The following is a 27563-nucleotide window of genomic DNA, read 5'->3' on the forward strand; positions in this document are numbered from 1 at the left end:
GTCCAGAATTGGTCGGATCCCTTTCAGATTTAGATTTAAAATGCATTTTATTCAACCAAGAAATGTGTTTCTAAAAGGAAATCAGAACAGCATCTCTCAACAGACATTAAAACAAAATTTTCAAAAGACAAGAAATGTTTCTTTTGGGGGTAAAATGGAGGGTCCAGTTTATTGATTCCATTTTAGAAATAAAATAAAATGACATTTCAAAACTAATTTTTACTCTGCTCAATTATTATTGGAGAATAGTTTTGATGTAAAGCAGTCAATAACTTCTTATAGCTGCTCACTGGCTTTTTGCATGTCTCCATTTGTACTGAAAACTGTTTTATCTACGTTTGAGCAAAAATTAATACCTTTCTCAACAAGCAGCGGTTAGAAAAAAAATGTCTGCAGCAATTAAAATCTCATCATTTCTGACCAAATTTGTGCGCTTCTTCTTTTGGAACCAGTTCAAAGTAGTAGAAGATCCAAGGCCTCCTTGCTATAATCGTCATCGCAGGATCTGTCTGGTGTTGAACTTTGTTAAGCTCCTCATCACTTTAGTTGTATTGAAATATTTAAACTGTTTTTGTGTGATGTGTTCTGAATTTAATTTGGGTGCAACTGTGTCATTGTGAAATTAAGTTAGATACATCAGACTGGCAGGATTTATTTACTAAAACCGATAATTTGGTGACATGCACCAAAGAGTGACATTTATGTCTGAGTTTTGCTCTATTCATTTTTCAAATTCAAAGTTGTTCTATTTTATATCTGGACCAATCATAACTACTCAGTAATTAGTAAATAACTAAGAAACTAACTAAATAACTATTACTTGCGAGTTGATTTAAAAGTTATTGTTCTGCCTTTGAATCACATGAGTGACTTAAAACTAATTTCAGCTTTACATATATTGCATGTGAAACCATATTTTAACTTTGACTAAGTGGAGTAAAGATATCTAAAGTCAAAGTACTGCGACCACAGGAGGCAGTCTGTTCAACACAAAGACGAGCAAACGGTGCAGATGAGAACTGTTGTGGGCTCGTGCTGCCTTCACGTGCACCAACGGCGACTTTTAGACCGTCTGTACAGCCATTTATATGTGACGTTGCTGCTAAAAGAAAAGCGGTCCAGTTGGTTAAATACGTTGGTTTGTATTAATAATGACAGAAAGTAGTCACGCTGGTGTTATTTTCAAGTAGAGGCGCGGATATTCGCCACTTGTCAAAACCTCACGAGCGGACCCTGAAGGCAGCACGACATCTGCCCCGCGCGCGCGTCTCGCAGCATCTCCAGCACACTGTCAGTCAACGACGATGAGCGGGAGCCCGAAAACTCGCCGTGTGAGTTCAGGCGCGTCTCAGATGGGGGACAGCTCAACCGGGTGACATTTCTGAGAACCTCCGCCGGTCATGGCAGCTTTTGGTGGAGACACGCCGCGAAGCTGAAGGTAAGAGCCGAGGAGGACGGAGGCTGGAGTAACGGCTGCCGAGCAGAGACTGTTTGGTCAGCCGGTCTGAAAAAAACAAAACAAGCTGCTTCTCAGGGCGTTATTGAGAAAATTAGCTGGTTTCCACAATGGAAAATCACTGTTGCAAATAATGTTTTTGTTTTCTTTATTTTTTTATTTATTTTGCTGGAACAAAACGGACAAACAAACCAGTTGCTTAAAATGTTGGATTCCCATTCAACTAGCTTGGAGCTGTCATCTGTGGAGCATCAAATTCTTCACCGTCATCATGAATATTTACTGGAGTTGATCGTTTCTAGTTCATAATCTAAAACATCTAGTTCCACCTGTTCTCCCTCAGATTGTTCCCAGGGGAGCTGTGACCTAAAGAGCGTTTCATCAAAGTGATATAAGTGGTTCTTTTGGCCTGTCTTAAACTTTGCATCACTGTCATTGTTCATACTTTCCAAAAGTGACTTATTCTTTCGGTCTGACACGCCCTTTAAAACATATTTTATTTTAGAGAAGAAGAAAATAAGCAATTTAACTCGACTTGATGTTTTCAAGCAGGATCAGGTCAAAGATGTTTCTAAACTTTAGAATTATTCATATTAAAAATGTAATAAATATTTCTGAAATCAAACCGTTTTAAGAAAGCTAAAGGATCTACTTTTAGATTTTGATCTCAAGTTCATCAAATGTTTCTACGATTCTTTGGAAGCCAAAAAAAAAAAGCTCTCATTCAAAGGATAAATTGGATTTTATTTAAAAAAATGCTAACCTTTATCAGCCATATAAATGCCCATCGACATGAGAGTTACTGATGGAAAAGGTGCTGTTGGCCTCAGATACCACCCCAATCCTTGCTGTTGCATTACAACTGATTAGGCAGACTCTTTTATTTGAATTAATTTTAAAATAAGGATTTCTTTAAAATTTGCACTTGTTATGTAGTTTTATTCCCCTTGTAAATTGTATTCAGATTTTTTTTCTGCATAGAGCATAATAGTTTTGTGTAATTTGTTGCTGAAAGAATATTTGAAATACCTTTTTTATGATATTATTATTATTTTGAAAATCCACCAGATGAAGATATCACTGTTTTGAATCTTTGCTTACTCTTTCTTGATGACAAAGTTATGAGGTGTAGCTATTAAAACAGTTTGCACTGTACAAAACGCAAAAGGTCGTTTTATTATTACTTTTTTTAAATATCTTATTACATTTAAATATAAAATTTTGTTTTCGTCAATGGTAAGAGAATGTCATTCCAGAAGTGTTTGCAGTGTAAGTACATGCAGGCTTCTGCATCGTATAAACACCGCTGTTCATGGAACAATGAGCCAAATTACACCTCACGTTTCTCTCACATTTCCTGTACAGTGAATCTGTAAAACTGTACAGATGATCCGACTCTCCGTCCTTTCATCTGCTTAATTTCAGGAAGTTAGGACCTACAGATGGCTCTCCTTTATCCCCAGCCAATGGGATTGCCTTTCTAGCCAAGACAATAGCCAAGAACATGAGAACATATCCAGTACTCTGAATATTCCTTCCTGTAACTGTGATCTATCTTGAGATTTTAAATTTTTTGTGATTTAGGATAGTTAACGTTGCACAGCTTGGGTTAGTAAAAACTTTGCTGTAATGTTTTGTCAAGTCCCCTCTTTGGTGGGTTGGAGAGAACAGTGAGGGTCTATTTTGTTGTCACTGAATTCCAGGTTTATTATCGCCGCGCATTTTGTTAACATTTCGTTGATGCTACATTGGATAAGATTGAGGCATTGATGGACTGAACAGGTAATTTTATATGGTTGTTACTCTTCCTTTTTTCCCCTGGGGCATGACATACAGTCAATAAACACCAGAAATAAAAACCTGTATTTAAGCTGGGTAATATTTAGTGACTTTTATAACTTAAGGTTTTTTTTTTCTTGTATTTGAAACTCAAACCTCAATATATTTCAGTAGCATTTTATGTCACAGGTCATCGCAAAGTCAAAAGAAAGCAGCATGTGGGTGACAAAATTTTTACACAGAAATGAAACAAAGTGTTTTTTTAACCCTCTTCCACAATGGCATCCCTGATTGAAATCGAGACCAAATTGTCTTGAGAAATCACCTATTTAGTACAAAAAGCTACCTGGTGTGCGATTTAATCTCTGAAAGCACAAACAACAGCATAAACACCAAGGAACATAGCAGATAGGTCAGGGGGGAAGTTGTGGAGAAGTTTACATGGAAACAAGTTAGTGGTGTCATGGTGCTGTGGGACCAATTTTGGTTAGAACTGATGGGAGGATGAGTGAAGTTGAAAACAGAAAAATCATGGAAAAAAACAGCTTCTTCAGGCTGCCTGGAGACAGGGCAGAGGTTTGCCTCACAGCAGGACTATAACCTACATTTACGTTGTTGTCGCCAGAGATCCAATCAGTGTATTATATCAAACCATATTTATTCATTAGTGGCTTCGTCAAAGTCCAAAAATCTAACGGAGAATTTGGGACAAGTAAATTGTTATTTAGACTTTCAATCCAGTCTGACCAAAATCTCCATTCAGATTTGAGGTATTAATCCAAAAACCAATGGGTAAGGAGTTTTATCTCTAGATACACAAAAGAGATTTGTTTGACCGTTAAGGTTCTTATAACTTTTGACTCAGGGGACTGCATGCAAATTCATGGCACCGTTCAGACTCAAAACCATCTAAAAATTTCTCGTTTTCCTTTGACTTTACATATCTGCTTTGTGTTGGTCTCTGGCATAACATCTCCATAAAATACGCCACACTTTGCTGTTGTGATGTGAGAAAATCTGTGGTGGCTGGTGCTGTTTCCAAGGCAACTGCATGCTGATGGTCACGTGGGAGAATTATTGCTTATTATTGCTTATTATTGCTTATGTCTGAATGGTGTTTGTTCTTATGATATCGTCACTTTGCATATTCTCACTGATGTTGACGTTTCGAGCAGTACACTGAATATTGCATAACAGGTGTCCCTGTCTGGGTTCATGGTGAAGTTGAGAACGCTGCTCCTTCTAAGGTGACAGGGCCACTGGTGGCTGAGCAGAGTGACTCAGGTAATGGAAACCTGCGGAGCTGCTGTCTGCTGGCTGTCAGCCGCTCGTCTCCCGACCCCTCTCCGAGAGCCTCACCTCTGACCCCAAGCAGCCTCCTTCAGCACTGAGGTTTAAGTGGAGAAGCCTCGGGAAAACTACGTTTTCTGCAACTGCTGAAGCAAGAGTTGGGGATCACTTAGTGAGACCAAAGGAACCCTTTTTCATCAGAATTAAATGAGTAACGCAATAGAAACCTGCTAAAATCTTACTTCCTGCCACTGAAGACTCCAACAACTGTCTCTTTAATTGATTTGATATGCCATTTACGTGTCTGCTACTTCCTGTGTCGCCTTTCTGTTATAAAATATAAACAAAATCAACTTCTGCCTAATGTGAAAACACTTTTGAATCTGCGAAGTTTCATGTTCTGAAGTTCTTGGCGATGTTCTCAGGTTCACCAAAAGCTTTGAGGCAGAAATGAAACGCCTCGATCTCAGCTGTAAACAGCTGAATGTGTCACCCCCACATCTGAACGATCTCCATCCAGGTTTTATGCAGCATCAGTCTAAGTAGGTTGGACATCGTAACGCATATATATATCAGTTTCGCCTCTAATTCAACCTGTGTCATTGTCAAAGTCACCCACCAATGGCATCGAGACGGCCTCTTTTTCCTCTTCATGCACACGGTATTAGTAGGCCTGTCACAATAACTAATTCTGCTGGGCAATAAATTGTGCCAATAACATTGTTGTTTTGAGACCGTTTTCAAGTTATCTAGTGGCAATGGCATAATAATCCAAGTACACCCTCTCTTTCCAAAACACTGGTTGTTCAGGTGGTGAATGAGACATTCCAACATGGTACTGCAAATATACTGAATGCTTATTCATGCCCTACTCATGCCCTCTGAAGTAAGCATGAGTTAGTTATTGATAAAAAGGTTAGGGCTGGGCAACATGGCTGGAAAATAAGCATCGTATTTTCAGCCAAAGCGCTCAGTCCTCGAGTGAACAGGATATTCCATAAGAGAGATGTGGAACAACCTGTAGTGGCTGTGAAGGTTATCAAGCCACCAGAGGATCACGCTTATGATCAAGCAGGACTTCCATACTATATAGATAAATATTCATTTGTTTTTTTTGTTTAAAAGATCCAAAATACTGCCAAACTCCCAATGTTATCTTTCCTCTTTTATTTCCACAATTTCCTCTTGAACTGTTGTACTCATTTTCTCTTTCGACTCCACGCTGATCTTTATTATTTTTAAGCAGCTGTAGGACACATTGTCAAAACATGAAACTTCTTCTTCCCAGATGTACTGTGGACGGTTGAGATTTTATAATTGAGGGTGTCTAATATCTTTTCTTATAACAAATTCCTTCATTCCTCACAATCCTAAAGGACTCCAGCGAGTTTGATGAGCTAGTTTGGCATCCAGGCCTGTTTCAACTACTGTCAGTGCTGCACAGAGAGCTGCAGTCACACTGTGCATCTTTGAGACTGTTTGCGCTGTTTCTTGTGCGAGTCAGTCACTGAGTACATTTACGTTGTTGTCGGCAGGATAAATTAGGAACCTGGCCACTGAAAACAGATCAGCATACCTAAGGCACTGAACATTGCAACAGTGTTCATACTGCACTGTAAGCTAAGCCTTGTGCTCAGCCAGGCCTGCACTGCTGCTGTGCAGATTGATGGTGATTTTGATTCAGTGGAAACAGAGGCAGTGCACTGACATGTAGGAAAGCAATTAGCTGTTCTGTGGTACTGATTGAGCTGCTGTTGTTAATTCATTGTTAGGCGCTCTGAGAGATGGATAACCATGGTCTGATTGCAGCATTGGGTTTAGTGCAGAGCCATGCAGCCAGAGTCATGACAGCCAGTCCTGACAGGGGAAAACTATTACTTCACAAAACTTAGGAATAAAATAAAGAACATGCCAAAGCCCTGTAGAAATGAGGACTTGTGAACACACTGATTCCTGCTTAGTATTTATGGGTTCAAGGAAGCTGAAATCACATAGATAACAGTTACTCTGCTTATGCAGATTGTGTTTCTCTTCAATAAATGTTAGCACACTGGGTCTATTCTTTGAAATATCACCATTTTGTAAGATTTTGCTTGGTTGGTCTTATAGATTTTAGGCACATTGTATCCATCAGCCCTGCATGCTGTGAGCAGCAAGAAGGCCTCCCTGTAACATGTTTAACCTGCTTAAACATTTGCAGAGGTTGCTCTGGAAAATTTAATGCGATGGAAACTACTCGGTGAGATAACATTTTAACAGACTTTAGTCTACTTTATATAACCTCTTTTTTATTCTAAAACATAAACCAAGAAAAAAAAAACACAACTTCAGGCTAAAAATAAAGCCTATTTAACAATGTTTTTCCACACCAATATTTCCATTTAACATTATTCCATTCATATCTGGAATGGAATTCAAATATAAGTTTTTTTCTTAACGTATATCTTAAACCTATCTCTGCATTTCTTAGACGTCAGCCAGACTTTTCACATGAACTCACATCAAGTCAGAGTTAGAGTTAGCAAGGCAACATTATAACTAGGGTTGTTGTAAACGAATATTTTAGTGATCGAGTATGGATTAATCTTACAGTTAATTCAGTATTCGGATAAAAAAGATAAAATATTGGTAAATCTAACATAACAGCAGTATTACTATCGCATATCAACATCAGTCCAATTTTTCACATTTGAGCTGCTCTAACAGTTACTTTTCTGTAGTTTAGAAAATTATCTCGTAATAATAAGAGCTCACTTTCCAAGTGATAGGTTTAAACCCCTATCACCTTTGCTTTATCTGCAAAAACAGACACAGGCAATTGTTATTTTTTCTTGCAAGGAGAGTGCTCAGAGACTGCTTCAGTTACAATCACCCAACTCACTCTGAAGCAGCTTCTGCTCGCCAGGCTTTTTATTAAAACAGGAAAGCCCTACTACATGATGTCTCGACCGCTAAAGGGTGGGGGGGATAACCCGGTCGAGACTAGTTTTGCAAACAGATCTTCACACTTAAGCGTATAAAAATGGGAATAGAAATGTTCCAACAGATAAGGATGTGGTTAACTATGCTAGACAGGAAAGAACATGCTGTGTGGGGTTCATGTAGAGTTCAGATACTCAGAAAGGTCAAATACTTAAAAAAGAGGAAATAACATGTTCTGCAGGTTTTGCTGTTGTTACAGCTAAAAAGTGAGATAACTTATATACATTTTTCTAACACCAAGTTAACATGAAGAAAAGTTATACAAAAATCTGAAATTATATTCTGTGTAATAATAAAGAGGCAAGCTCACAAATACACAAAATGCACAAATGTCAATACTCCTGCTTTTTGTTTATCTATAGTCAATTTAATAGATGTACTCTCACCGTGCCCAGACATTTATAGCTTTTGTGTTCATGTCAGCGACGGGATTTAACACCTTTGTTTATAGTCTACCGTTCTCCAGGCATCGAACCAGTCATTTCAAGGATGCCTATTGGTCCCCAACTTAAGTTGGAGGTTTATCAGATTTCATAGAGTGCATTTTGAACATCAGTTTTCAAGTCTTCCCACATATTTTCTTTATGTCTAAAATTTTATTAGACCATTCTAACACATCACCGCCCTGAACTAAACAATTTTATTGATGCACTAGCTGTTTTAGGGAACGTTAACCTCTGCCACAGGATTAGGATTTGTGGCTTGCAACATGTTTTCTTTCGAAGTGCTCTATTTAGCTAAATCTATTATCCCATTAACGCTAAAACAGTTTATTTGTCCCTGCAGAAGAAAAGTACCCTTACATGCTGTAACCATATAATCACAATGTGCCTGCACATATTGCGTTGGAGGTTTGCCGCTCAGTATATGTCTGAGCGGTATATACTGCCGCTCAGACAGTATATGAGCGGCAGTATATACCTACTTTTTCTGGCCTACTTTTTCTGGCAAAAGTAGGTCTCATTTGACCAGAATACCTTCTTCCTCATTTTTTATCTAACCTATACAGTCTAAGGCATTCCCGTCTGTCTCTTAACAATGACATTCTTCTTTCTTCTTCTTTTCTCTGCTGTCTCTGCACCCTTTTCTTCCCTTTCTGCAGAAGAAAAGCACCCTTAAGGCATGATGCTGTAACCAACATGTATTGACACTGTGGTTGTGCCTGCATCGTGTGGTAGGTGGCTGTGGTTTTCCACTTGCCATTGTTCCATGAAGACCATATTTTTTGAGTCCATGTCATGTGCCCATTTGCAGTTGTGACATACTCTGTCCATTTTTTATGATGGATCATCAATGTCATCAAATCTATTAATTTGATTCCTACCCTCAGTTTGGATGAGCACCTAATCTGTCTTATCCCTGTGTTTCTGGGTTCTGGGTGAAGAGCGATAGCACTGACATTTGTGTCCATAAAGGATGGCTTTCATGTGTCAGTGTATGGCTTGGTCATTAAGAACTGGATAGAGTCATTAGCATTGTGTTTGCATGGTTTCTTTTTAGCATGTAGCTCCATTCTGATATGGTCTGAGAAGGTATGATGTGATCTAGGTTTATGTGGGAAACTTATCAGGTGTTGCTGATAAATGAGCATGGTGAAGGGGCAATAAAGTGTTTCTTGGACAGGAAAATACTACAGCCATTGCAATCTTATGATTGTCTTCACACTCCAGGAAGTCTTCCAAGAAATATTCCAAGTTCTAGCTACTAGCCGGTCATACAGATTGTGGGGAGGGTAGTTCATACAGCCTTTGAGATGAGGCAAAGTAAAATTGAGATTTCAGAATATGCAGAACACCCAGAATATGCAGAACACCCAACAAAAGGTCCAGTAGATAGATTTAATGCCTTGTTACTGATTTGGCTTAGTCACACTCTATCTGTATGTCTGCCTGTGTGGCCAGATGGATTATCTTACACTCTGATTCATCTGGTTCATTGACGGACCAACAGAAGCAAGCCAGAGCCCTGAGTTATTTATTAAAGGGACGGATCCTTTTCCTTTCTTTGCTTCAGTGGTGAACAGAAAGAAAATGGGACACTGAGACAGTCTAATAGCCTAGATTTGGCTGTAAACCGATCAGAGGTTGTTCCTGTAATTGAGGTGTTTTAGCAATTTGGCTTGATTGGACCAATTTCCTCCCAACGTGAATTAAGGCTGAAGTATTTTAACTACATATATTCGGATGACTCTTCACAAGAACGTCAAACAAAAAAAACAAAAACATTTCAGCCATTTTAAACATTTTAGGTTCATCAATTACTCTCAGACTACTGACAATCTTGTGCAGTTCTAAGATTTTTAAATATACTCTGCCCACCAGACTTAGAATGATACATTTCTTCCTGATAAATCATTGGTATTTGAGTTCAAAGTGCATATAAAGCCTTACACCTTTATTCTTAAATTATAACTGCCTCTTCGTCTTTGAATACAAGAGGAACAAAGACATAAATCCCCAGCCTTTTAGGAGAAGCAATGGATTACAACCTGTAGATAGCTTTGCTCTTATAAGAGACTTCATCTTTGCTACAAAAAAAAGCTTGCTGCATTATCACAGTTTTGCAGTAGCAGCAACAAAATACTTCCAACTGCCATTATAACTGGATAGATTTAATTCTATCTAGAACCTAAGTGTAAATAGAATTAAATTTATGGTTATCACAAATGAGGCACTGGTATCACTGGTAGGGTGCATTCAGTGGTCAGCACCACACTGAGTGCTGGCTCTGTGTAGTAGAGTTAGCACTCAGTGCTAGCTCTATTAGTTGTCTGAGTGAACAGAAAATGCACCGCTGTGGAAACCCTGTAGCTTCTTACAGCTTCCACTCTGAAGAGTGTTGTCAGGATAACCTTTTAGCTCTTACTCTGTGGTGCGTTTACTGGTCAGAAGAACAGATTTTCCATTTTCAGACCATTTGTTTCCCAAACGGGGCAAGTTAAGCCAAAAATCATCTGCTTTTGATTACCTGCCAATTTCTCAGATACCTCTGAATAGAACCCAACAGAACTTAGAATTAAAAAAGTCCTGATTCACAGAGACCCATCTTCACAATATCTGATGAGCACATTTATAATGGCCCTGATTGCTCAGCGCTTTAGCAGCAGCACAACAGGAATATTCGCAGTATTGAAATTGATGATTCAAATATTGGGACTGTTTTAGTTGTTCAGAAGCATGCGATTGTGTGTTACCTTACAATCAGTGTGCTGACACAGGCTTTGATTGACATGCTTTGAAATGGATACGTGGAATGGCATAGGATTACATGTGAGAACAGATGACACCCTGAAAAGGTGAACGAAGTTAAACAACGTACAGTAGAATTCAAGTCGTTCATCGAATACAGTTTGTTCTTGTTTACCAGCATGTGGCATGTTCTCAGTACGTTGCTGGAAGTTTATTTAGATATCTAAACAAAGAATATTATCAGTATTTATGAAAATAAAAGCAAATTGCAATAAGTTCTAAAATATATTTCACTCCATTTTTCTGGAAGATGTGTCATTTTATTCTTGCCAATATTTTACAGGTCTGACTGTAATGGCTGACCCATTGATGTTATAAGTAGAGCAGCTTGACGCTGCAAGTTGATCTATGTCACATGTCACCGCCTGCATTTACGGTCAAACACACAGCCACAAAAGGACATTAATCCGGTGTACTGAAGATGTTGAGTTTGCCCACCATTCTTCCTGGGAGTCAAACTACATACAGCTGCTGTTATTGATTACCTGAATGATTTATCTCACATTTACAGCTGAGTGATCTGAACATGGGATGGAACCCCTCCTGCACCTTTTATATTAAACTATGAAAGGTGCTAACTCCTTTCTGCTGGAACTCCTATCAGTGTAAGATAAACCAGGCAATCACTTATCACTGGTGCTGACAGACAGTGGCTGTGACAGAGGCAGTAAGGGGAGATGAGCTCTCTGTTCTCTGTGCATGAAGAGGAAAAGTGGACCAAACAGCTATCACCGTCCAGCGACCCCTGCCTCCCAGGCATGAAACACTTGTAAGCAGAGAGTGAGTGTAACTCCTTAATTGTTTACTTATTGGTATTTACATTGGCTAGGTTTTATTGTTTCTATATAGATTTATATGTAGAAACTAGCAGTATTCAACTTTGTGAAAAACATCCATCTTTATGACAACAAAAGAAGAATATTTGATTTGTCTTTGATGTGTTCAGATGAGGCAGCAGCAGTCTCAAATAATTTATAAAAACAGTCAACTGATGAGCGTTCCTGTAATAACTAACTGTTAAAGCCACCATCTAAAAATGTACCGTGGTACTTGTACGTGACACAAAAGGAACAGATATCCTGCTGTATTTAGATGGATGCATCTATCAATAATGCATCCAACCCTTCCAGTACCAGATCTTATCAGCACGCACTTGTTCTCCGTCGTAGCTCTACTGATTGCTGCCGGTCATTTCTGAGGAGCAATCTGGTGTCATCTATCAAAACAAATCTGTTTTTTGGTCTAATAAAATACCAAGATCATCTGTGGAGTTTGAGAATAGCATTCTGATGGTGAAGATCGACACGTTTAAGCATGTGGAGAATAGATTCTCCTTTGTTCAGGTTTTATTTGATTACAAAAGTGTTTAAAGGGCAGTTTTATATAAAATCAGCTTTTATAAGTTTTACATCATGTTATAATGCATGTTGCCTTGATTCCTTCATGCATTTAGAGAAATCACTGAATCTCCATGGGAGCCATTCAGCTGTGCAAAATGCCTGGGTGAGCCGATCGCCGCCTCAGACCTGCAGTTTCCAAGGTTCTGATTTTCCACATTATTAAGTGCCTCTCTCCCTCACTCCTTCACTCAGCTCCTTCAGACTAGTCAGCAGCAATTAGCAAAGACCTGATGGAACTGCATATCTGTTGAGCTAATCATGTGAGTCACTTCTTAGTGCAACACTACCGTAAACATTGTCAAAGGGCTAATGGAGGAGCCATGTTGTGATAACGTCCTGAAGGCAGAATTTCAGAAAGAGCAGGAGTTTTTAAAGAGAGGCCCAATAATCAAAGTGTTAAATTACCAAGTCAAATGTTTTAAAATTTGATGTATATTGCATTTTTATAGCAACTGCAGTTAACACAGGTTATGCTTTACATATGTACTATGAAAAATATATAAAACTTCCCCTTTAAAATTTGTTTCTGGTTTTTCACTAAACTGAAAAAAAAAACCAAAACATGTTGATTGTTTCAATATCATCTGCTTTTTTAAACTGTTATAACTGTATTCCTCTCTGAGGTTATGAGTTGTATTGTTTTGAAGGCGTAACATTTATTGGATTTTATTGGGGAGCGACCCAACCCACTACACTTACAGCAGGTGTAAAGTGGCCCTCTGCCTGAGGCCGTGGTAACCATAGCAGACCTTGGAAAGTGAAATGCGATGCAGCAGGCCCTCTGGGCTGTGTTTCTGAATCACAACTCTATAATGAGCTAGCTGAGCTCAAGCTGCATCAAAGATGCAAAACCTAAGTATCTGTTTCAATGCACACTTTGGTCCAGTGGAATAAAGACTGCAGCTCTGCAGCAAAACTCTGTAATCTTTCAGGCGTGGTGTTTAGGTAACATTTCCAGGGTCTGCCAGCCTTGCTCTATAGTGTTCAGTCTGATTGTGCTTAGCGTAATATTTGAACCATTCAGCATGTTTTATGTGTTTAAAGAATGCTTCTGCCATTCCCTTCACACATTTGTTTACAGAGTAAAAAACAATGTATTCATTCGCAATTTTTTTCTCAAGGTGAATTATGTCACCTTGAGCATAATAAGACTGCACAACATTAGGAAATAACAATGCCAATTCTAGTAAGTAGTGCAATGATGATATCAGGTGCAATAAGTCTATCTTTTCACTGACTCTGTCTCAGCTGTCATTGTTATGCATCAATCACTAAGCAACAGCTTTGGACACAAGCAAGTTTTGTGGTGTCCAAAGCTATAATAAATGCCCAGTAAATGTATCATTTATCGTGATACATTTTCTCTGTATTTATGATGTAATGAAGTTTAAAATTTGCATCATAAACTTTTGTTGTCAGCCATGATTGTTCAGGTGAATGGCTGGAAGTGAATAGACGAGCCTGGTGTGTGTCTCTTCAGCTGAACTACCTGTTAAACTCTGTAATTTACATTAAATATATACTTCCACACACTTCTCACACTAGTTTGTTACAATTTTGTCCCATTCTGCTGGCAGACCTGGTGTGACTGTGCCATGTCTGTAGTTAGCTTGCTGACACACACCTTTTGTCTCCACCCATAATTTTCCTATTGGGCTGAGATCAGGGCTTTGTAAAACTGATTTTAAAACTTTGACTTTTTTCAAACTAATCTGGTTGTTGAGTATTTGTCCACATGGAATACCAATTAGTGCCAAAGCTTTTCAGCCTGTGTTGCTACAGATCTGGGTTTATGGTTGATAAAGAGAATCTCTTACCATGATGAACCAGACTTGTAGAAGAACCTTGACATGTTTACTGAATTCTTTTGCTTGTTTTGTTTTTTCTGGAACTTCGCAAAAGGTAGCATTATGATTGAGGTGTATCTGGTAATGTTCAAAACCACTTCCTTTCACTTTAAACCTCTGCTACGCATGTTGATCTGTTACCTTTGGGCGATGGTGGAAGAAGTTCATCCTGTTGTCGGTTCGAGCCCCTGCTTCATCTGACTGTGTCGTTGTGCCCTTGAGCAAGACACTTCACTCGCCTTGACGGTGGTCAGAGGGCTTAGTGGCGCAGGTGCATGGCAACGTCACTTCTGTCAGATTTCTCCAGGTGCAGCTGTGGCTACAAAAAGCGTGTGAATGTAGTGTGAAGAGCTCGGGAGTCCTCTGGACTTGATAAAGTACAACACAATTATAGTACTGCCAATTACTATTTACAATGACAGTAAAATACAAAGATGTTTGTGAGTATACAGAGACAAAATGGGATAAAGGGAGAGTTTGGACTTTTGAAAAGTCCTCTTTATTTGTTCTTCTTTACTAGTTTTTCAGAACCTTTCCAAGTTAATCAACGATGAGTCAGTTACTGTGTTGTGTGGCAGAGTTGTCGTCTTGCAATCGGAAGGTTGTAGGTTCGATTCCAGCTTCCTCCTGCCACATGTCGATGTGCCTCTGGGCAAGGCACTTAACCCCAAATTGCCTACCGGTCTGCGTATCGGTGTATGAATGTGTGTGCGAATGGGTGAATGTGGCTCTAGTGTAAAGTGCTTTGAGTGGTCAAAATGACTGGAAAAGCGCTATATAAGTTCAGTCCATTTACCATTTAAGGCCAAGTATTTCTGTCATCTATACAACAGATGTGCCCTCATAAGTCATAAATCACTAATGTTCATCTTTACTGTCACAAGCTTCAATTTTGTATTTTCTGTTGAAAACAATGTAAAGGGCCCCTCTTATATGTGGATCTGAGTCTTCACCATGTTTTTTCTGAAGCTACTTATTGTTCATAAGTACCCTGAGTGACGTTTGTGTAGATAAATGTGTCTTTTTGGTATAATGGCTTCCTCTTTATGAATCCAATGAATCTTTAAGTAGTTACTCTGGGCTGACCCTTTAAAAACATTTAGTCTTTGTAAAAATATTTACTGTACACATATGTTGTATCTAATGGTTGAGGTGTGAAAAAACTGTAGTTAAATTCAAATGAAGCCAAAGAAAATGGATTGTGTTTAAATGTATCGCACTGTGGTTTCAGACCTGCTTTCATGTTCTGAGTTTCCTCTGACTTTCTGATGCATGCTGCACTGCATTTTTCTATGACACATTTAACAGACCTTATAGTCACCATCAGTGTACCTAATAAATACACAGACAACCTCTGGCTTTTCAATGGTAATGTATAAAAACTAGACACAAACTTGGTCTTCAACAGCACAATTCAATGGCAGACAACAGAGGGGATATTTTACAGAGTAAAATATCTAAGACCGAGTCACAACAGGAAAATGTGACTGTTACTGTGGTAGTGGGGGAAGGCATTGAAAGGAAATACACATCTTGAAATAGCGTTGTGGAGATTGTTGGCCAGGCCAGTGGTTCAGCTCTCACTATTGCTGAACCAGCAATAGTGAGAGCTGCAAACATTTCTTTTTTTTTTTCTTTCTCTCCTCCCAAACATACCTGGCAGGCGTCTCTCTCTCTCTTTTTTATTGTTTTTTTTCAGCCAGAGAAATTGTTCATAGCCCACTGATGAACTGGAAATGTCAAAGACACAAATATAAAGTAGGAATGCAACAATAAATTGGCCCAGATTTCTTTAATTTTGGGAGAATGGTGATATCATCCACCGATTTATCTGTGTCAGCAAAGGTCTAAACATCAACCACTGTCCTCTATCGCGGTTTGACTGACAGACCTACCCGCCAGGTCATGTTTGCAGTTAACAATAGACACCTCACCTTTTCCATCTCAGCAACTCGACAAAAAAAATTTGGTATGAGCCAAAACTAGAATCGGTAAGTCAGTTTTCTTAAAGATTGGTAAACGGCCAGAAAACTGCAATTGGTGCACTCATAATATAAACTTATTAGTCTAAAAATATGTGCTTGAAATGCTGCATAATGTTTTCTGATTGTTGTAAGTGATACGTTTGTGCCCTTATTTCTTTTGCAGCAGGTTCCTAACCTGGTTAACCTCAGTTTTCCTCTCTGACTACAGTGAATCAACATGAGTGTGTCTTTTGATAGCTTCTTCTGACACCTTTCATTTGAGTCTCAAACAGATATAATGGATGTTTTTGCAGAATTAGTCTCTCTGCCTGTTTAATCACCAACCAGTCCAGCTCTACCTCCCACTAGTTAACAGGATGTGAACTTAGCAGGATAAAACTAGGTTAAATTTAATCACAATCAGATTTGATAAAATATTTGATGACAAAGAAAAAATTATCCACTTGTCCAGTCCTTACATTTTACCTGGTCAGACGGTTAAGCTGAATAAGTACAACATAGATGACATGTTCCTACACTTTATAGAAATGAATCTCACATTTCATTAAACTTTAAAGTTTATTCAGTCTTCAGTTGTGTTGATAAACTGTTGAGCTCTTTTGTCATGTCTCTGTTTCTCTAGGACCAACCCAGCTTCCCCCGCCAGTGACCTCTGACCCCCAGGTGCCATCTGACTCAGGGATACGATGGGGCTCCTTTCCTTTCACCACGGGCCACTCTTCCTTGTCTTCTTCTTCCTCCTCTTCCTGTGCCACCCCTGCATTTCCATCAGGCCTCAAGTCCTGGAGCGAGCGTCTGCGCCTGAACAATCTCAGTCCTCTGACAACTCCACAGAGTCTGAAAAGAAGACTTGTGCAGGTGTCGTGATGTGTAAACCCGGCATTCTGCTGCCAGTCTGGGAGCCTCTCAACCCTCCGGTTGGGGAACAAGCAGGGAGGGCGATTGTGTACTTCCTGTCTCTCATGTACATATTCCTTGGAGTATCCGTCATTGCTGACCGCTTCATGGCATCCATAGAAGTCATTACATCTCAGGTATCATCATTCTCTTCAATATTTAGAACCTGTTAAAGTCAGCCTAAGACTCAGACTCATTATTCACAGCGTCCAATTTGTGCTCTGTGATTGTGTCTATGAATCACCAGATTTCTCTGTGTTTCATGTAAATATCATATCCTGAAATTCCCAAATCAGGAGAAGGAAGTGACCATTACCAAACCTGATGGGGAAACCACGGTGAAAACCGTGCGGGTCTGGAATGAAACCGTGTCCAACCTGACACTCATGGCCCTGGGCTCCTCCGCACCAGAGATCCTGCTCTCAGTTATTGAGGTACTCTCTTCCATCTACTATAAACACGAGCAAACGCTGCTGCCTGTGAAAGTGAAGTCTACATTAAAAAGAGTAAAAAATGTTATTTCTCTAGTTATTTAAACAAATATGTGTACAAATTGGATGAAAACAGTTTACTCTTATGGGTAAACTGGACAACCTGCTTTCTGAAATTCATTGTAAAACATTAAAACATATTTGCACCAATTGCAAAGGTTCAGAAAAGTTCAATGTTGTGTTCTTGTTACCCTTGTACAGGTGTGTGGACACAACTTCAATGCTGGGGAGCTCGGTCCAGGCACCATAGTCGGCAGTGCGGCCTTTAACATGCTTGTGATAATTGGTCTGTGTGTGTCAGTAATTCCAGATGGACAGTCTCGCAAGATCAAACACCTGCGAGTGTTTTTTATCACAGCTTTCTGGAGCATCTTTGCATACATTTGGCTCTACCTCATTCTGGCCGTCATCTCCCCAGGGATTGTTGAGGTAGGTCTCCGTTCTACCCGTTATCCTCAACTGCAACCCAGATTCGGCAGCCACGACTAAATAGCTCTACTTCTCAAACTCAGCCTCCAAATATCCAATACAGACATTTCACTCTCTGAAACTAAAACTGTCTGATTTGACAAAGTAATATTTTTGTACATCTGATTACACTGGCTTTGATGAGTTCTTTTCAGGGAGCATCCCGACGTTGGAGATGTAGTTCAATGTAATTGAATTAAGTTTATTTAAATTTTGTTTGTTTAAGATAACATCTTAATAAACTTAATATATACACCTAATTTGATTTCTTCTAACAAATTAACAGATTGTTTTTAAGTTGGATCGCCTGTTTTCTTTTTTGAGTGACCAACAATAATCAGTAACAGTATCTTCCTGTTTTCAAATCAGTATAATACACCAGGAGCTAACATATTTCGTTTGGTTGTCAAAGTGCATTTTTTGTACATCTTATACACAAAAAAATTATCTATGAAAACAAGTAAAAGATAAAATAAACCAGATTAAAGCTGGATATCATTCGAAAGAATATTGAAAATAAATAACAGTAGAAGAGATCCACGGTCGTTTGATGTGAGAATATGTATAATTTAAAATCTCTGCTTAAAACACTAAAAACGTATTCAGGTCATAACGGGCAATTGTAAATGTGAGCAACGACCACTAACTTACACACAAAATGTCATTATGTGGACAAATTAAATAATTGTACTTATCACAGGAGTTGAGTTAAATTTTTCTTTGTAAATACTCACCTTTGCCATCTCAGCAATTTTCTTGCCATAGGTAGTGAGAAAGTTGCTGAGGTGGCTTACGTAAGTTTATTAAGATGTTACGTAACAGCTGTAGATCCCCAGCTATTACGTAAAACATTAAGTGTAAGGAATAAGTACAATGCATTTACAGTATAGATAACCTTATGGTCATCTTGTCTGTGTCTGCAGGTTTGGGAAGCTGTAGTCACTCTGCTGTATTTTCCCGTCTGTGTGATGTTGGCTTGGATCGCCGACCGCCGCCTGCTCTTTTACAAATACATGCATAAAAGATACCGCACCAACAAGAGGCATGGGATTGTAGTGGAAATGGAGGGGGACGATTCCAGCAAAGGCATCGATGGTATCATGGAAGGAAAGCTGCCAGACGGCAATCCAGGCCCTGGAAACTCCTCTAGTGTGACGGTGTCTGTGCAGACAGGCAGTGAGCTGGACCAGAACAAAGATGAGGTAAGACGTGTGGATCACGGAAAGAGGCGAGATTGAAACTGGGATGGTGTTACGTCTCAGTAAATGCTAGTTTGCTGTGTTTATTGTAGCTAGAGCCATGGGAAAATTTTAAAAGACAAGGTATTGATATATAAAATATGAGAGGCATATGTCTGCCATCAAAGTTAGCTTGATGATCTGAAAGCATAAGCCCACTAAAAACATTTAAAAAATCAACATAGTTTAGCACAGCGCTGTAAATCTTCTCAAGTTGCTCTTATACAACCATGTGGGTGGTAACATTATCTAGAAGGTAATTGTAGAACTTCAAGTACAGTTATTAAACTCTTTCTGTTTGACTCAGGAAGCTCCCAGATCTCTTCTGTTTCAACCTGTTTCCTCCCTTGGACAGGTCGTCCGCATCTTGAAAGATCTGAAGGAGAAGCATCCTGATAAAGACCTGGACCAGCTGATCGAGATGGCCAACTACTCTGCCCTGGTCCACCAGAAGAAGAGCCGTGCCTTTTATCGTGTCCAAGCAACACGGAGGATGATCGGTGCTGGAAACATCTTAAAGAAGCACGCAGCAGATCAGAAACGGCGTGCGGCGGGACAGGATGCAGACAAGGCCACATGCTCACACATCTGTTTTGAGAGCGTCCAGTACCAATGCACAGAGAACTGTGGCTCTGTGACCCTGTGGGTGGTCCTCGATGGAGGAACAGGCCAAAACACCTTCTATGTGGACTACCGTACAGAAAATGGATCTGCTAACGCTGGATCAGACTATGAGTTTAACGAGGGGACTCTCACATTCAAACCAGGGGAAACCCGAAAAGAGATCAAGGTAAAAAGATCTCTTAAAGGCTGTTAAGTTATTTTTGTATTTCCCGCTTTTCCACTGAAAGTTTTTAAAACCATTATTCATAGTCTTAGAGTAATCAGAATCTGCTTTATTTGCCAAGTTTGTGCATGCAATAAAGACAGTAGATCTTGATTTCACTTTGCTCCCATTTTGGATGGAATTATATAGAAAGAGCAATAAAAATAAAATATTAATTTTGTAAATATGCAAGCATGCATTTTTTAATTTTCACAAACAGGAAGTAAAGCTTGACTCAAATCCGAATTTTGTTGATGTTGGCACTCTGATTACTGGGTGTTCATCAGAAAGACGTCCTGCGAAACAATGAGCGGCGATCGCTCCACAGATTATCTGTCTAATACCATACTGTGAAAACATAATGACATTTTCCACAAATATGTAAAAAATGTTTTATAAAAGTTACATACTCGAGTTTCAAATAAGTAAATATTTAAAAGAAATTCCAATTTAAAGGTTTGGGCCTATATCTGTGTCTGAAAGCTGGTTCATATATCTTATTTTTAGTGGCAACAGGTTCTTTATTTGCTTTGTGACTTAAATAAATTAAAAGCAGAGCCAGTCGGCCTACAGATGTCGTCATTCTGCATCCAGAGGGAAAAGTAACGGAGCAATACTGCTTTCCCTGCAGGTGGGGATTTTGGATGATGACATCTTTGAAGAGGATGAACATTTCTTTGTGCGTCTTCAAAATCTGAGGTTAGAGGAGGGAGGGAGTGAAGGGACCGGTTCTCCGCCCAAGGCCAGACTGGTGGAACCTCTGCTGGCCACAGTCACTATACTGGACGATGACCATGCTGGAATATTTACCTTTGAGCAGAAGGTGCTGCAAGTGAGTGAGAGCACCGGCATGCTGACGGTGACCGTGTTGAGGAACTCGGGCTCCAGGGGCACAGTAGCTGTGCCGTACCACACTGAGGATGGTAGTGCCAAGGCTGGAGTGGACTATGAGAAGGCCACAGGGGAGGTGGAATTCACCAATGAACAGACAAGGTGAGGCACAGTATGCAGACAGGGCTGAGCAGCGCCACACGAGGTTGTGATTGATAGCACTAAGACCCTCCTCCTGGCACTGGTTGTTTGGATTTAGGTAAACCGGCCAGGTATCTGCTGTAGTTCTGTCGTATTTATTTGTTTAAACAAGAGTCACATATTCCTGTCCTTTTCAGCTGGACACTTATAGAAGTATTCATACCTCTTTTCTTGGCGTCCTTCTGAAAAACATTTTTGTTTCAACTTCAACACATTCCCTCAGACCAGGAATGTTGAGATGTGAGGTTGAGGTTTAAATAAAGTCATATTTTCACATTCATTTGGCGATTCAACGTGTCTTTTACAAACTATTTAGAGTTGCTGGGCTGTTAACACTGTTTGTCTGAAATAACACACAGACTGAGCACATTTGGATGCTCTGTGTCCAATTCAAAGTCTGTACTGGTTTGAGCTCAGAGGAAAGGGACATTAGAGCCTTTCTGAAAGGAGACAGGGTTATCAGCCTGCACTGTAGGAGGTCCTATTAGACAGAATTACCCGATGACTTGACACCTACGGATAATCCTGACTCTGATTGGTTCGGGGAAACTTCAGTCGCCGCATGTAAACTGACAGATCTTTTTCACATTAAATTTTTAGGCTGCATAAGCTGTGTTTTTACATGGATAAACTGTACACATAGTAAGGGGCGTCTTTGTAACATAGTCCATCAATAGGTTGATGTTTTTTAAAGAGAAAGTATGAAAGTATTTGGAACATATAAATTTACTGTTTTCATATTCTTTTTATCTACGTTTCTGACACATACCGCTGTCGTGTTCACACGAGTACTTAATTCTCCTTTTAATGAAAGAAATATCTGTGTCCTTGAACATTTCTAGACAGACATTACAGATACGTATTTTAAATGTGGAGGAATACGAAAAGCGGGAAAACTTCTTCGTTGCGCTTGAAGACCCCAAGTGGCTGAAGAGAGGAATTTCTGGTAAGTCGACACGCGAGTTCCACTTTCATATCTGTGTCGCCTGTGATTTTCTAAACTGTGGCCTTGAATTGTTTTTGAAATCTGTGACTCAGACAGGCGAGTTTTTATTCTTACACAAAAAGCTTAAGTAGACTGACGCAGCACCGAGATCACTGCCCAGCTCTGCGCGTGTGGAGCTGTCTGCACACGTCAGAGCCAGTAACTTAACATCACTCTGTTTCGGTGAAACACGTGCTGCAGCTTTTATGACAGGAGTGACTGTTTCTGTAACCTCACTATTGGCTGCTAGAGGGGAAAATATAGTCATTTTGTTGTAGAGTAGCAGTAAAGTTGAAACTATTAATTAAGATTAAGCACATATATATTTATATATATGTTTTCTATGTCAATGTCTGATATATATTGAGTAACTGTCTGTTTCTCTTCATAGCTCTACTTCTGAACCAGGGTAAGATTTTGAGGGACAAGTTGAGATGTGGGTGTTGAAGGCAGCCTTTGCAGCTGTTAAAAAGTATTATAATATTGTAAAACTGTGATGGTCACAGATGGAGCAGTTTAATCTTTGCTCTTCAAGCATCAACAACAATGTTACATTTCAGTTCTGTGTAATTATGTAGTGCTTTACAAAAATTAGTTTCAGTTCAATCACACATCCATTCCAGTTACTTCTAATTATCAAACAGCGCAGTAATCTCAGTTCATTATTTAAAGTAGCTTGAAAAGTTTCCACCTAAGGAAACCCGGTAGATTGCATCGAGCCACTGACTCGAACACTTGAAAATGAAAAAAACTGGAAAATGTTGGTCCTTTAAAAGACGTCCCAGCAAGAACGTTTTTTAAAGGACCTCGATTTAAAAAATCTTGTTGGTGGCCAAGATTTAAAGTGCTTGTGTCCACTAAACAGTCCCTCCATCTCAGGCTGTTCATCTACCTCTGAAAATCAAGAGCAAGGTTTATAATAAAAATTCTGTCACACCAAATACCTGTCCCAACATTAACCTAGAAATCCAGCCTACTTTAACGCTGCAAAGGCGCCTTTCAGTGTTACGCGTGTGTGTGCAGGTATGTGGGGCTGTTTTTGTTTTCTGTGTTCCTCACTCTTCCGCACAAAGAGGTTTAATGTGTGTTTTATTAATGACATAGTAGATTAACATTTGTACCCTCTAAAAGGTAACCCAACTCCTGAGGAGGAGGAGGCCAGGAGGATTTCTGAGATGGGCAAACCTATTCTAGGAGAGCACAGCAGACTAGAAGTCATCATAAAAGAAGCCTGTGATTTTAAGGTGTGCACCTCATAGAAGAAGATTATTCTCCTGTAGATTTAACTACATAGATATAGAACATGTTCCTAAGTGAAGCTTAATGTCTTGCTTCATTAACAATGTGATTCTCTCCATATCCGTCAGACTCCCAATGGAGTCATAGACCAGGTACAGTTCCTACAGTTTGTGTTACCAGAATGAATTCCTGCTTTTATCTAAAGCGCCTTGCAAAAGTATTCATTTCATGAGCTTAATTTAATCTCCGTATACAAAAACTACGAATCAGTTTTATTTTGCTTCACAACACCACACTACTTTCTGTCACAAAAAATCCAAATGAAGTGCATCGAACTACATGTTAGTACTGTGGCAACATGTGGAAAGGCTCACTTACTGCTTTTGCAAGACGCTGTGCAGTCATTGCTTCTGTGTGCCGTGTGAGCTGTAGAACATAAACGGAGCAGATGTATTAAAATTGCTTAGCTTTTCACGTTGACTATGTGACTACTAGGCCCGGCAGGATGAATCGGAAACTCATCTGTTTCACCTCGATGTGAGTTATGATTCACATTTCCCAACCTGTTTCATTTCTTGCGCCAGAGCACCGTGGATCATCTCCTCCAAGACACAAATCTAGCAGAAGTGATTGGGACTCACTCGTGGAAAGAGCAGTTCATTGAAGCAGTCACAGTGAGTGCAGGTCAGTGGAAGTTTGAACTTAAACTGTTTTGGGTTATTGTGTGTGTATCGATTCTAGTTAGCAGATAAATCCGTGCATATTTGAACACTGTTTTCCTCACTAAATGTGCTGTCTGTATCCAGGACATCTGCTAACTGGTGTTGAAATTCTCTTTGACTTTAGTGTCCTGACAGAAAATGTGCACCTAATGAATGATGTTCGTTAAAAGAAAATACGAGGTTTTTATAATGCGACAAAATTGTGGACAATTGAAACAAAAGGAGCTTCAAAATAGTGTTAGTTTCAGGATTAGTTTGACTTATACAATTTGGCTTTTACAAATTTTTATTTTCCTTCTGATGGACTGATTTTTTTTAGTTGACTTTCACATCGTAAACATTGAAAATGATGTGTCCATGTTTCATGCATTTAGTTGTAGTGGAAATACGTTTTTATCATTTTTTACATATTTATATATGACTTATTTATAACTATAATGTGTAATCAGACAACTATTTTCTGTTGTAGTAAAGGTTAATCTTATTGTCTCTTTGTGTCTTTTTTAAACAGGTGATGATAACGAGGAGGGACAGGAGCAACGAACGCCCAACTGCTTCGACTACTTTATGCACATACTCTGCATTTTCTGGAAAATTTTATTTGCTTTTGTCCCTCCCACCGAGTACTGGAACGGCTGGGCGTGCTTCATTGTGTCCATCTCTGTCATCGGCCTCCTGACCGCCGTCATCGGAGACCTGGCGTCGCATTTTGGCTGCACTGTGGGCCTCCGAGACACTGTGACGGCTGTGGTCTTTGTGGCGCTGGGGACTTCACTTCCTGGTACACACACTCGTTCTGGCAAACGTTACTTAACCTGATAATTCAGCATTTCTGAAGTGAGGTTCTGTCGAAAGGCGACGAGCCACGATTACAGAAGGGAGGCTCAAAAATAATAAGTACCCCAATCAAATCAACAAAGATAAGAAGAAAAGTCTACAAAAAGAACAATCTACTTCAGTTCTAGGGAAATGTTGCTCACTTCACTCTGGATTTATGCGGGCATAATAATTGTAATATTTTAACAGAATCGCATTGAACAATCTTTTATGCCTGTTCTTTATTGTGTTCCACGTGAAAAGCAAAAAAAAAACAACCAAATTAACTGATTTTAAGTCATACTTCTCTATGTTTTTCAACCTTTCAGACACATTTGCCAGTAAAGTGGCTGCCACTCAGGACCAGTATGCAGACGCATCCGTGGGCAACGTGACGGGAAGCAACGCAGTCAATGTGTTTCTGGGCATCGGCCTGGCCTGGTCCGTGGCTGCGGTGTACTGGGAAGTCAAAGGGAAGGTCTTCCGCGTCGACCCTGGCTCCCTGGCCTTCTCGGTCACACTCTTCACTATTTTTGCATTCTTCAGCATGGGAGTGCTGATGCTACGCAGGAGGCCGTCCATAGGAGGCGAACTCGGGGGTCCGAGGATCCCCAAGGTCCTCACCTCGCTGCTCTTCTTCGGTCTCTGGTTCCTGTACATCCTCTTCTCCAGCCTGGAGGCCTATTGCCATATACAAGGATTCTGAGAGAGTCAGAAGGTCACACTTACAGACACACAACTGTGACAGTCACTACCAATAGGAATCCATCACCCTCACGTTTGACTCCTGCTGCCATGGTTCAAAACATATACACAACGTGTGACTAGTCAGTAGGACTCTTTGTCACAATACAAAGTAATTTCTTTTAAATATATTAGATTATAGTTAACTGTATTTCAATCTGGAGAGACTCAGACACAGAAAGAAAGCGATTAGAAAAGTTTATTGACATGCATAAATTAAGTCTTTGGCGCTCGGGCCCCGGCTACGGACATCGAGCTGTGATTGCGATGAGCTCGGATGGGGATTCCCGATGCTGATAGGAAAGTCATCCCCAGGGACCCGACACTGGTGGTGGAGGTCGGTGAATGAAGTATGCCTGGAGAGCCAGGACAATGGAGGTGGAGAAGGGGTGGAGGTGAGTTGAGCGCAGCAGCGAAGCGGAAGACGCCTTGGATGGACGTCCTTTTCAACTGGGGCATGGACGGTGATTGGCTGCGACATGGCTTGGTCCAGCGATGATAGGTGGTGATTATCGGGATGCGCCGATTAGATGATGCAGGTGGGGCTAAAGAGTCTTCCAGTTTGAATTTAGGCCCAGGCTTCATTATGCATAAAGGATATAGGCAGACAAATATTTCTGATCATTAAAATAATGCTGATAATTCACATCCAGACTCAAAGTTACACGTACAAAGCCAAGGACGCTGGTAAATGTGGTTTGCACAAAGTTGTGGAGGACCAAACCTGACATACGAACAAAAGGCATACATATATATTTAGTTTTTCTTTGTCCTCACACACGAGCATTTTTTTTCATTTCCACTAAACCTGTGTTTTTGTCAAGAAAAGTAGATGTTTCGTCTTGTCTTTTCCTTATACAAGCCCTCCTTCTTTTGTCATTGCCTCCTCTCCTTTTTCTACTCGATTGTCTACTTTTTCTAACCAGTGATTATGTAAAAGAAACATTCGTAGCTGACGACAATCAAAAAGAAACGGCTTGTTTAAAAGTCCAAGGCTTTTGCCAAAAGACTACGTCTTATTTGATCCATGATGGCTGCAAAACTCCATTGGAGTGTTTCAGAACATTCCTAATGACTCCGTGGGAAAATAGCTGAGAACAGATACAGCGCAGGAAAATCAGGTTTGAACTAACCATTAAACTCACATTCATTTCAGGCAGATGGCAACATTATGGACTGTGTGTAAGAGTTTGTCACTCTGAATGGATCCATATTCCAAACTGGATTTTTTTTTTTTTAGGTTTGAAGAATACATTTACACAAGTATTTCACTGAATTAAATTAAAGAAAGTGAAAAACTGAAGGTAAAGTTAAAAGACGTGAAGTTTGTTACTTTCTCAGGCTGCAAGACACTATGGAGCTGCTCACAACCATTAATAAGCTACTTGGTTCATACAACTGTATTTCCTGTCACAGTCAGGCTGGGAACACAAACTGTAGAAATGGTCAAAAGAAAATACACCCTCTAAAGTCTGGCTTTCCACTCCAAAAACACTGGACAATTCAGTGTCAATTTATTCGCAACACATTGCATCAATTATACATCAAAAGCCTAGAAGTGATAGAGGGTGGATTTTTTTTAATTATGATTGTAATTAAAACATTTACATTCACTCATCATGCATGTCATATAAATATTGAGCTTTAAGGTATGTATTTGAACTACTTTTTTTTTTAAGGGTGGACTAATACGATAAAAACATTAGAAACAATAAAAAAAGGACTGGGAGCCTAAGTTTTAATTGATTGTGGATTTTTCTTAAACCACACGGGTCATGAATATGAATACAAGCTCAAATATATACATACACCCTAAGTTTCATATATATAATTCCTGAATTATTTCATTCATCTGACGCTAACAGTTTGACACGCCCTTCGCTCAACTATACAAGAAGAAAAAATGTCCAGATTGTTTAGAAGCTGGGTGAAACCAAGAAAAACCAATACGTGTGAATGAATTCTACCTTTTTTGGTAATAAGAATTGTAAAATTAATGGTGCCCCATTAAGTTGAAGTGCAGAATAATAATGATGATAAATATGATTTTTACATGCAAAATCTGACTGTCAATGCATATCCACTGATCGATTGTTCATACCCACTGATTAAAACTAA

General features: G+C 39.6%; 1 protein-coding gene across 3 annotated transcripts; it reads left to right on the plus strand.

Annotated features, from left to right (window-relative positions):
* The first annotated feature begins 1252 nt into the window (after positions 1-1252).
* On the plus strand, positions 1253-27563 carry slc8a2a (solute carrier family 8 member 2a). Of its 3 annotated transcripts, XM_055046843.1 has the most exons (14): positions 1253-1438; positions 16610-17021; positions 17181-17318; positions 17577-17804; positions 18767-19045; positions 19437-19871; positions 20539-20900; positions 21782-21885; positions 22316-22333; positions 23056-23168; positions 23292-23315; positions 23748-23847; positions 24397-24666; positions 25031-27563. In XM_055046843.1, the coding sequence occupies exons 2-14, from the start codon at positions 16674-16676 to the stop codon at positions 25405-25407; spliced, it is 2796 nt and encodes a 931-aa protein (XP_054902818.1). In that variant the 5' UTR covers positions 1253-1438; positions 16610-16673; the 3' UTR covers positions 25408-27563. The 3 variants fall into 3 exon arrangements, with proteins under 3 accessions (XP_054902818.1, XP_054902820.1, XP_054902819.1); XM_055046845.1 differs by lacking the exon at positions 23292-23315; XM_055046844.1 differs by lacking the exon at positions 22316-22333.

The sequence above is a fragment of the Poeciliopsis prolifica genome, unplaced genomic scaffold (genome assembly GCF_027474105.1).
Source record: "Poeciliopsis prolifica strain line A6 unplaced genomic scaffold, Auburn_PproV2 SCAFFOLD024, whole genome shotgun sequence".
Classification (NCBI taxonomy): domain Eukaryota; kingdom Metazoa; phylum Chordata; class Actinopteri; order Cyprinodontiformes; family Poeciliidae; genus Poeciliopsis; species Poeciliopsis prolifica.

Excerpts from the sequence above, each read along its gene's own strand:
- slc8a2a (XM_055046843.1), top strand. The coding sequence starts at position 16,674 with ATGGGGCTCCTTTCCTTTCACCACGGGCCACTCTTCCTTGTCTTCTTC. Across the intron at positions 23,169-23,291 it reads AAGAAGCCTGTGATTTTAAG|ACTCCCAATGGAGTCATAGA; the intron begins GTGTGCACCTCA and ends CATATCCGTCAG. Across the intron at positions 24,667-25,030 it reads GCTGGGGACTTCACTTCCTG|ACACATTTGCCAGTAAAGTG; the intron begins GTACACACACTC and ends TCAACCTTTCAG.